At 48.3% G+C, this 11,647-nt stretch overlaps 1 protein-coding gene across 1 annotated transcript; it reads left to right on the top strand.

Moving 5' to 3' along the window:
- Positions 1-4,202: 4,202 nt before the first annotated feature.
- LOC129546168 (cationic amino acid transporter 3-like) lies at positions 4,203-10,866 on the top strand. Its single transcript, XM_055411020.2, is given in 12 exon segments — positions 4,203-4,590; positions 5,340-5,498; positions 7,069-7,246; positions 7,438-7,550; positions 7,721-7,943; positions 8,094-8,233; positions 8,335-8,437; positions 8,829-9,013; positions 9,215-9,381; positions 9,796-9,904; positions 10,071-10,155; positions 10,157-10,866. Coding segments are annotated over 12 exon segments (1,869 nt in total). The 5' UTR covers positions 4,203-4,217; the 3' UTR covers positions 10,191-10,866.
- Positions 10,867-11,647: the final 781 nt, after the last annotated feature.

The raw sequence follows: 11,647 nt of genomic DNA, 5'->3' as shown, positions 1-11,647 counted from the left end.
AAATGTTCAAATATATTTGATGAGATATGTAATAAAAGAATCACATGTACATGCCATATTTTATGTGCCCCAAAACAGAGAACATTTTATTTTGCAGATGATATCAAGGGGAATGAACCGTATTCACTTGAAAAAAAATGTTTTGTGAAACGAACTGAAATGGAAAGTGAGAGTTTAAAGCTATGTCTGATCTATGAGCTTTGGTTTTTCTGGTAGTCATGTATCAATGTGAGAGCTAGACCATAAAGAAGGCTGAGCACTGAAGAATTGAACTTTGGTGGTTTTGAACTGTGGTGCTGGTGAAGACTCTTGAGAGTCCCTTGGACAGCAAGAAATTCAAACCAGTCAATCCTAAAGAAAATCATTATTGGAATATTTATTGGAAGGGCTGATGCTGAAGCTGAAGCTACAATACTTTAGCCACCTGATACGAAGAACTGACTCATTGGAAAAGACCCTGATGCTGGGAAAGATTGAGGGCAGGAGTAGGAAGGGGTGGCAGAGGATGAAATGGTTAGACAGCATCACCGACTCAATGGACAGGAGTTTGAGCAAACTCCAGGATACAGTGAAGGACATGGATGCCTGGCAGGCTGCAATCCATGGAGTTGCAAAGAGTTGGACACGACTTCGTGAATGAATGTAACAACAACAAACTCCTAATTGGTGCTGAACTGGGCTTAGGGGTTCCCCACAATTGAGTGTCTCAGGTCACAAGCAGATTGTGCAAGGCCAAGTCGTGTAAATAAAACTGGGAGGGAAGAGGATTGAGAGTTGGTCCCCGGATTTACAGCCCCTCCTTTTCAGGGTTCTTGATGATCAAATGAATCTGTGTCCACAGAAGCAACCAATAAAGAACCTACCATAGGAATAGAAAAAAATTTAATCTGAACCAAACTGAGGGCTCTAGTTGGGAAGGCAGCCTCTCAGAGAGCTCTGAGGAACTGCTCTGCGGAAGCATGGTTTCCAGCGTCCTCTTACCCTTCATCCAAACAAAGCTCACACATCAACGTGACAGGGTGCCTTCCTTCAAGTTTTCAAGAGAGACAGACTTAGTGCATAGACAGCGAGACAGCAGGACCCTGGTGTCTGGGAAGGGAACGTTATCTTCCAGGGAGTGTTAACATGGGCGCCACGAAAAGGGAGTCGCTCATTCTTATCTTCCGAACAGACTCTCTTTACCTCAATGGTTAAAGTAGGTGAGCGGTGAGGGCTGGACGGCTGTCTTAGCTCACACACAGCTCAAGATGAACCATAAGAAAGCATGACATCATACCTTAGTATGCGAATATTTCTCCATCAAAGCAGACAAAAGTCTCTAGGATCCAGCCATTCTACTTCTGAAAGAGAAAGTATTAGTCACACTTATGTCTGACTCTTTGCAACCCCATGGACTGTAGCCGGCCAGGCTCCTCTGTCCCTGGAATTCTCCAGGCAAGAATACGAGAGAGGGTAGCCATTCCCTTCTCTGGGGGATCTTCCTGACCCAGGGATCGAACCTGGGTATTCCCACATTGCAGGCAGATTCTTTACTGTCTGAGCCTCCAGGGAAGCTCACTCTACTTCCAAGGCTATACCAAAAGAATTGAAAGCACACTCTGGAAGAGGTATTTGTACACTCTTTTTCATAGCAGCATTATTCACAAAACTAAAACATGAAAGCAATCCAAGTGCCCATTGATCAACATATGAATAAGCCAATGGGGTTGGTACAAATAATAGAGTATTATTTATCATTAAAAGGGGAGGGAATTCCAACACATGCTACAACATGAAAGAACTTGGTGGACATTTTACTAAGCTAAATTAACCTGGCAGGAAATGACAAATATTCTGATTCTACTTAAATGAAGAATCTGGAGTGGTCACATTCATCGACATAGAGAGGAGAAGGGTAATTGCCAGGAACTGGGGAGGAGAGAGGGGGATTGTTGTTGAGTGGGGATGGAGTTGAGCTTCTGCGAGATGAAAACAGGCCTGGAGTTTGGTTGCACAAAATGCGAATGTACTTAACACGACTAGACACTTAAAAATGGTTAAAGTGGGCAATTTTATGTTATAGGCATTTTGCCACAATAAAATAAGACCTCTCAGAACCTCCTCCTGAGGGTAACCACATACGTGTCAAGAGCTGATAGCAAACTGCTCCCCGCCTACCCAACCCCATCTCCACCCCAACAACCGGGGGGTGAGGGCTGTCTTCTGTGCTCAGGACTCCCTGCTTCGGTTCTTGGAGATGTCTCAGCTCCATCCCCGCACAGCTTAACCTCAGCCTCCCTGACTGACCCAGGGCTCCAGGCTCTGCTCCAAGGGTCCAGTAAGTCTCGGGTCACCCTCTTCTGTGGGAGACTGGGTGCTGAGTTCACATCCTCACAAGGAGACCTCTGCAACCCCAGAGCGCAGGGGGATCAGCCCGGCTCCAGCCTGAGGGTGGAGGGACCTGTTTTCTAGAGGAAAGCAGAAAGAAATGAGAACTCAGTTTGTGTGTGTGTGGGGGTGTGAAGAGGTGGTGTGGGGGAGACTGCATTAGTGTCTGCAGTCTCTAGATGTGTTTGTTGAGTGGTGTTCAGACAATAAACACTATACTTACGTAGAGTATGATATGTGGACCCCCAGATTCAGTATACTGTGGTATCTGTATTTTCTGGTCCTTCATCTGGGACTTGGACATTCGCAGTTTCCTTGGGAAGACTGTGGTGAGTTATATTAAATCAGATGAGCTAATGTGTGTGTGTGAGCGCTCAGTCACTCAGTCGTGTCCAACGCTTTGCAACCCCATGGACTGTAGCCTGCCAGGTTACTCTGTCCATGGGGATTCTCCAGGCCAGAATACTGGAGTGGGTTGCCATTTCATCCTCCAAGGGATCTTCCCAACCCAGGGATTGAACCCAGGTCTCCCACATTGCAGGCAGATTCTTTACCATCTCAGCCACTAGAGAAGACCAAGAATACTGGAGTGGGTAGCCTATCCCTCCGCCAGGGGATCTTCCTGACCCACGAGTTGAACCGGGATCTCCTGCATTGCAGGCAGATTCTTTATCAGCTGAGCTACCAGGGGAGCCCATAAGCTAGTAAGTAGTAGTATAGGTGGATTTGAACCAGGAGAGCTGGTTGAATTCAATACAAAAATCACTATCTTCAACCACTCGACTCATACCAAGTATCCATCTACTGTGCCAAGTTCTGTGTTGGCAGCTTTTGCTTCTGTGGGGCAGAAACCTTTTCTTTCCAGGCTCTTTGCGCAGTCTAATAATCAGGTTGACATAAGTCAGATGAACAAGTTTGATTTGCTATGTATCGGGACCCCAGAGAAACTCTAAGGCACAAAGGCGGTCGGGCAGCTGAGGCTTATACGCTCCACTGAGTGAAGGAAGAGGGTGGGTAGGAACCCGGGGCTTCAGACGAAAGGAAGAGAAGCCCCGGGGAAGCTGGGGGCCAACGCTTGGTGAGCCAATGTTTGCTGTTCCACGCAGGCAAGTCTTTCTGAGATAAAAATGTATCTCTGCTAATAGCTCTCCTCTCCGCATAGGCCCCTAAACTACATTATGTTGAGCAGTTAAGGGGAGGGCCAAGGAGTTTCTGGGTCTTCATTGCCTTCAGCTCAAAACTATCCATATTCCAAAGGGGCAAGACTGGGGGGAGATGCAATCCACTCCACCTCGCTCCTCTTTAAACAACATTTCCACTAGCTTTTAAAAAGTAATTAAAAACTAATGACTGTGCGGCATCCTTGTTGCTACGCACAGGCTTCCTCTAACTGTGCTGAGCAGAACTACTCTCTAGCTTTGGTGTGCAGGCTTCTCCCTGTGATGGCTTCTCCTGTTGCAGAGGATGGGCTCGAGGTACAGAGGCTCAGGAGCTGAGGCTCGTAGGCTCAGTAGCCATGGTGCACTGGTTTAGTTGCCCCTCGGCATGTGGAATCTTCCTGGGCCAGGGATGGAACCCGTGTCCCCTGCGTTGGCAGGTAGCTTCTTAAACACTGTGCCACCAGGGAAGTCCCTTCCAGTAACTTTGAAACTTGTTAAAAGGCTTCTTTATGTTCAAAGAAACCAAGGCTCAGAGATGGAGAACTTGCCCCAAGCGTCCTTTCACCATCTGCCCCGCATCACTCCATTGCTCCGTGGAATTGGGCTCCTGGGGCCAAGGGCCAATGGACATTCTTCATGGCTTGGTGCCTTCCTTTCTCAGCAGATCGCAGCTCCTCAACTCCACTTAGGATGCAGTGCCAGGATCCCCGCCAGTGTGGTCAGAAGCTGGTCCGCAGGCAGCCACTGAAGCCCAGGGAGGAGTTTTTGGTTCCTCTGCCCCGTCATCTGAACATCTTCCACCTGGTGGTCTTGGGTGTGGGCAGCACCCTGGGGGTTGGCGTGTACATCGTGGTTGGAGAGGTGGCCCTGTTCGTCGCTGGACCAGCGATCATCATTTCCTTCTTGGTGGCCGCTCTGTCTTCTGTGTTGTCTGGGCTCTGCTATGCCGAGTTTGGGACACGGATAAGGTGGACCAGTTCTGCGTATCATTATAGCTACATCAGCGTGGGAGAACTGTGGGCTTTCATCTCTGGCTGGAACCTCATACTGTCCTATGTCTTTGGTGAGATGATGGCTGGAGAAGGTGTGGGGTTGAAGGCCGGGAAACTAGAAGTGGGGATTTGGTCTTCAGTCATTCATGAGCACTTTGTCATCCACGTTGTGAGGGGAGGAGAGTAATAGTGTTAGGAAAACTCCACAGCTTCCTTCTACTCAGCTCTCCCCTGCTTTCCTTAAATGATGGACCAAGAACCCAGGGGAAAGGGAACCGTGGGGAGTGGGTGAGAGGGATGCTTGGCCCACGGGCTCATCCCCTCACCATACTGGAGTCTCTGCTCTGCTTTTTCCTTCATGGAGTTTCCATTCGCACTGGATTTAAAATTGTAATCCTTGTCTCCCAGACCTCTTGTTCCCTCTTCCCTGTTTTCTTGCATAACATTGATCTCCCACTAAAATACTTAGTAATTGACCTATTTGGTGAATCATCTGCATCGACCCTCCCCACTTCATGAAAAGAAATTGTTTGACATTGGAAATTTTCCTCCCCAAATACGTCCATTCCGTCGCTCAGTCGTGTCCGACTCTATGCGACCCCATGGACTGTAGCCTACCAGGCTTCTCCGTCCATGGGATTCTCCAGGCAAGAATACTGGAGTGGGTTACCGTTTCCTTCTCCAGGGGATCTTCCCGACCCAGGGATCGAACCCGGGTCTCCTGCATTGGAGGCAGACGCTTTAACCTCTGAGCCACCAGGGAAGCCCTAGGGATTCAATTCATGTTTATCAATGAATGTTCCTTCTTCTGCTCCTGCAGCCACTGCAAGTGTGTCCAAGGCCTGGAGCTACACCTTTGATGGCCTGATTGGGAACCACGTCTCTCAGGCATTACAGAGAGCCTTCTCGCAGTACATGCCCGACTACCTGGCCCAGTACCCAGACTTTATTGCCCTGGCCGTGGTGCTGCTGCTCACAGGTGAGACAGGGGTCAGAATTAGGATGGGAAGAGAGGGGTGTGGTGGAGGAGCTGAAAGTCTTGGGGTGGCAGAATCGTGGGGGATTAGGACTTGGAATAAAGGTGTGGGATATGGCTTCCCTGGTGGTTCAGTGGCAAAGAAACTATCTGCCAATGCAGGAGACGTAGTTTCAATCCCTGAGTCTGGAGGATCCCCTGGAGGAGGAATGGCAACCCACCGCAGTAATCTTGCTGGGAAAATCCATGGACAGAGGAGCCTGGTGGACTGCAGTCCATGGGGTCACAAAGGGTTGGACACAACTGAGCACACACACACAATCCATCCCCCAAGAAGGATCTGGGGGATGAGAGACAGGAAGACAAGACATAGACTGTTGTCTCCCACTCTCGGCACTGCCGGCCTTCTGACTGGACCAGCCTGTAGCACTGGGGGCTGTCCTGTCCGTTGTTGTTTTTGATGGACAGGGAGGCCTGGCGTGCTGTGATTCATGGGGTCGCGGAGAGTCGGACACGACTGAGCGACTGAACTGAACTGAACTGAAGTCAGGTCCAACTCTTTGTGACTCCATGGACTGCAGGCTTCCCTGTCCTTCACTGTCTCCCAGAGTTTGTTCAAACTCATGTCCACTGAGTCAGTGATGCCATCCAACCATCTCATCCTCTGTTGCCCTCTTTTGCCTTCAATCTTTCCCAGCATCAGGGTCTTTTCCAGTGAGCAGGCTCTTCGCATTGTACGATTTTCTTAATTTTATCATTGCCAGATGTATAGCATTCCTGAACTTTCCTCACTAGATACCAAGTCTATCTAGACACTATTCCTATCTCCCAAGTAGTGACAATGACAATCAAACATCCCTAGGGCACAAAATCAACCCCCATTGAGAATCATTTACTTTGACAAGTTTCTTCCTCTGTACTGAGACCAAAGATGTGTTTTTAATTGGGAAATAATTCACAAAGCATAAAACTGACCATTTTACTATCTTTCTTCAGTTTTATTGAGGTATAATTAACATGCAACACTATATAAGTTTAAGGTGCTGGTATACTTTGGCCACCTCATGCGACAAGTTGACTCACTGGAAAAGACTCTGATGCTGGGAAAGGTTGGGGGCAGAAGGAGAAGGGGATGACCGAGAATGAGATGGCTGGATGGCATCACCGACTCTGTGGACATGAGTTTGAGTGAACTCCGGGAGTTGGTGATGGACAGGGAGGCCTGGCGTGCTGTGATTCATGGGGTCGCGGAGAGTCGGACATGACTGAGCGACTGAACTGAACTGAACTGAACTGATATATATTGTGAGATGGTTGCCACAATGAAAAAATTAACCTTCTGAAAGTATACGATACCGTGGCACTTAGCACATTCACAGCGTTGTACAACCATCACCTCCATGTAGTTCCAAACATGTCCATCACAACAAAGGAAACCCTGCACCCACTGAGCAGTCACTGTCCATCCCTGTGTCCCAGTCCCACAACCCCCAGCCCCTGGTAACCGCTGGTCTGTGTTCTGTCTCTATGGATTTTGTTATTTTGGACATCTGATATTCCATCTTTCCCACAGGGGCTCTTGCTCTGGGAGCTCGTGAGTCACTTCTGGTTACCAGAGTGTTCACAGGCATCAACATCTTGGTTCTCATCTTCATCATCCTCTCCGGCTTCTTTAAGGGAGACCCGCACAACTGGAAGCTCACAGAACAGGACTACACATCGATCACACCTGGATCTGGTGGCATTTCTAGGTTAGGGTGGCACCCTTGACCTTAGTGATGCATGGGCTGAAGGGTGCTGAGCTGGGACTAAGAGACCAGGGCTGATGGGTCCAAGTGGTGGGGGTCTGGAGCCCAGGACTTGTGGTATTAACTGAGGATTCCAGCAGAGACAGCTGAACACACCTCACCCATGTTCTTCCTTGTTCCTTCTCTCACCATAGCTTGGGTCCTCTGGGTTTTGGAGGATTTGTGCCGTTTGGCCTCGATGGGATTCTCCGCGGAGCAGCGATATGTTTCTATGCACTTGTTGGTTTTGATGCCATTGTCACTAAAGGTAACATGGTCATTATGTGTCCCATCAGGGGTTTGGGGACAGATTGGGCTGCCCCTTGGGCACAGCGGTTGGTAAAATTTAGCCTTATTTTCATGGTACAAGAAGGAGAGGGATTTTGTGCTTTCACCCCAGTGTGCTTTCATGACTGAGCACCTTCATCAATGTTGCAGAGGAAGAAGCCCTAAATCCTCATCGTTCCATCCCCGGGAGCATCTTGATCACAATCTTCATCTGCTTTCTGGCATACTCTGGAGTCTCAGCTGCACTCACCCTCATGGTGCCCTACTATCAGATTCACCCTGAGAGCCCCTTGCCACAGGCTTTTCTCTACATTGGGTGGGACGTTGCCAGATATGTCGTGGCTGTTACCACCCTCTGTGCTCTTACATCCAGGTCAGTGTCATGATTATCTTCCCATCTAGGGTCAGATGCTCAGGTTCCCACACTTTGGGACTGAGGGACAAGAGATGAAGACAGCTTACACCTTGTAGACTAGGGAGCAGATGCCCCAGTCTGCCCTCATGTTCCTATTTTTCCTTCCAGGCTCCAGAGCATCTTCTTCCCCATACCCCAGGTGATCAGGGATATGGCGCATGATGGGCTCCTTTTCCAGAAACTTGCCAGAGTCTTTGCTCATACAAGAACCCCCATCATGGCCATCATGTCTTCTGGAAATCTTGCAGGTGGATAACAAAGCCCACTCCTTCTTTGATCAACTTCCTTAGCTTGAGTACTTCCTCCAGTTTCTCCCTCCCTCCACCATCTTGGTTTGTCTTCATTCTAGGGCTCTTGGCATTGCTCTTCAAGTTCAGTGACCTTGTGGACCTCATGTCAATTGGGAATCTGCTAGTTTACTCCCTGGTGTCTTTCTCTGTGCTTGTCCTCAGGTGAGACTCCACTGCACCTTGACTGGGGTCTTGGACTCGTGGGGACTGATGGGGAAGTAACCATCTTCTGTCTTCATAAACTGAAGTGAATGAAAGTCGCTCAGTCGTGTCTGACTCTTTGTGACCCCGTGGACTATACAGCCCGCGGAACTCTCCAGGCCAGAATACTGGAGGGGGTAGCCTTTCCCTTCTGCAGGGATCTTCTCAACCCAGGAATCAAACCGAGACCTCCCACATTGCAAACACCTTTTACATGTGTTCTTCTAAATCTGTCTTCATGCTACCTTATAAATGTCCTTCTATGCTTAAGGCAAGAGAGAGGTGGAAGAGGCTGTCTAATGTTGGATGAGTAGGGGCTGCTGTTAACACTGCCTTAATATCTCTAATTCAGGTATCAACCAGAACAGACTTTAAGCAAGAAGGAGGAAACTGATATTTCAAAACATGAAGCAAGTCCTTCAGAACCTGTACCTGAAGCAAGAACCTCGAGGATTCTGAAGAGTCTGTGGTTCCCTCCCAGCACCACTCCCACTCTGAAATCTGGCCAGATTGTCTATGGATGTACCTCCCTGCTTGGTGAGCAGTGGAGTTTCTCTTTGGTCATATTCTGAGACTGACAGGAGGTGGTGGGAGTGTGCATTTTGTCAGTTGAGGAGTCTTGGAGACACAGTGGCCCTTCCTGAGGTGGGCAGCCTGGTTTGGAGGGGGGTGACCTGAAGTCCTGATATCTTTGGCTTCTTGAGTCCAGCCTGTTCTCCTCCTCCTTGACCCTTGCAGTTCTCCTGCTGACCCTCCTGAGCCTGGTCCTGGCCCAGTGGCCCAGACGTGTGTTCTCTGGAGACCCCGGGCTCACAACAGTGGCTGTGCTGCTGCTGCTGCTCATCACCGGGGTCACGGCCATCATCTGGAGGCAGCCCCAGGACCCAGCTCCTGAGTCCTTCAAGGTAGGTGACCTCATGCGTCTAAACTCTTCACCTTGAATGAGTGAGGTCTGCAGGCTTTGAAGTTTAAACATCCTTTGCCGGTCCAAACAAGAGAAGTTGTTAAAACAAATGGACCCGTCCCTGATCCACACCCAGTACTTCAAGGTAGGTGACTTTCTGCGCCTCAACTCTTCACCTTGAATGAGTGAGGTCTGCAGGCTTTGAAGTTTAAACATCCTTTGCTGGTCCAAAGAAGAGAAGTTGCTAAAACAAATGGACCCGTCCCTGATCCACACGCAGTGCTTCACATACACAATCTCAGTAGGCGCTGAAAGCACAGCCTGAAAAGGACTGGACTCTTCCCACCCATGTGGGGTAAGATCTCCCTTTCAGACATCTAGGGTATGTTAAGAAATTAACTGACTCTGCCCACAGGTCCCTGCTCTGCCTGTCCTCCCACTGGTGAGCATCTTTGTGAACGTTTACTTGATGATGCTGATGACCCCGAGGACTTGGACCCAATTTGGCATCTGGAATGCCATTGGTAAGTGGTTTTCTGGGATAAAGAGGCCTCTTGGGTGACTGGACCCAATCCTGCTCCAACCACCTCTCCCCTACACTGTGTCAGACGCCATAATAGGAGCCCATTTTGCATTTGTAAGTGAGGAGAAGCCCTCCGTTCCCTTCTCATTGTCTCATTTCTCTACTAGGATTTCTCATATACTTTGGATATGGGATCCGACACAGCCTGGCTGGGAACAATCATCAGTAGCCACCAGCCTCCACCTCCCAGACTTGACAAAAACATCCCTGATGCTGAGCCATCTTAACCACAGGAAGTAGATGCTGTATGGAATCCCTTCATGCCCTGGCGGATCTTCTGTTTCAAGGGGCACTGTGAGCCTCTATTACATCATGAGGAACGCTGGGCTGGAAGAAGCACAAGCTGGAATCAAGATTGCTGGGAGAAATATCAAAACCTCAGATATGCAGATGATACCACCCTTATGGCAGAAAGTGAAGAGGAACTCAAAAGCCTCTTGATGAAAGTGAAAGAGGAGAGTGAAAAGCTTGGCTTGAAGCTCAACATTCAGAAAACGAAGATCATGGCATCTGGTCCCATCACTTCATGGGAAATAGATGGGGAAACAGTGGAAGCAGTGTCAGACTATATTTTTGGGCTCCAAAATCACTGCGGATGCTGATTGCAGCCAGGAAATTAAAAGACACTTACTCCTTGGAAGGAAAGTTATGACCAACCTAGATAGCATATTAAAAAGCAGAGACATTACTTTGCCAACAAAGGTCCGTCTAGTCAAGGCTATGGTTTTTCCCTTGGTCATGTATGGATGTGAGAGTTGGACTGTGAAGAAAACTGATTGCCAAAGAATTGATGCTTTTGAACTGTGGTGCTGGAGAAGACTCTTGAGAGTCCCTTGGACTGCAAGGAGATCCAACCAGTCCATTCTAAAGGAGATCAATCCTGGGTGTTCATTGGAAGGACTGATGATGAAGCTGAAACTCCAATACTTTGGCCACCTCATGCGATGAGTTGACTCACTGGAAAAGACTCTGCTGCTGGGAGGGATTGGGGGCGGGAGGAGACAGGGATGACAGAGAATGAGATAGCTGGATGGCATTACTGACTCGATAGACATGAATTTGAGTGAACTCCAGGAGCTGGTGATGGACAGGGAGGCCTGGCGTGCTGTGATTCATGGGGTCACAAAGAGTCGGACACGACTGAGCAACTGAACTGATTAACTGACTGACTGTGAGCCTCTATGGACTGTGAAGGCGGAATGCACTTAGAGCCCTGTATTTTATTGTTCGTGGACACAGTGACTGTAACATTGCATAAATTTTAAATAAACTTTTTAAAATTTCGTCAAGTGCAGCAAGATGAATTTTCACAAAAAACTACAATGTAAGTAGCAACCAGAAGAAGAAATAAAATACTCACCTGCACGTAAGAGTTCTTCCTCCTGCCTCCTTCCAGTAAAAACACTAGGGACTCCCACATGGGAAGGAAATTCAGGTAACAATATATGTGTCCAGTATTGCAGTTGAAATATTAGGAAACAAATATATTGGAAGTAAAACAAAAAGAACAGATGCATTGTGCAACCAGTAACACAAGAAATCTAGCACGGCTGCATCAATATCAGACAAAGCTGACCTTAAGGAAAAGAAAGTGATAACAGATAAAGTGAATCCTTTCATAATGACAAAGGGATATGCTCATTCGTGCCTTTCCTCTGGCATTATTAAGACATAGTGTCAATAG

The sequence above is a fragment of the Moschus berezovskii genome, chromosome 22 (assembly GCF_049115385.1).
Source record: "Moschus berezovskii isolate FMDL1 chromosome 22, NW_MosBer_1.0, whole genome shotgun sequence".
Taxonomy (NCBI): domain Eukaryota; kingdom Metazoa; phylum Chordata; class Mammalia; order Artiodactyla; family Moschidae; genus Moschus; species Moschus berezovskii.
Note: the sequence above shows the minus strand (reverse complement) of the source record. Positions and strands in the feature narration are given on the sequence as shown.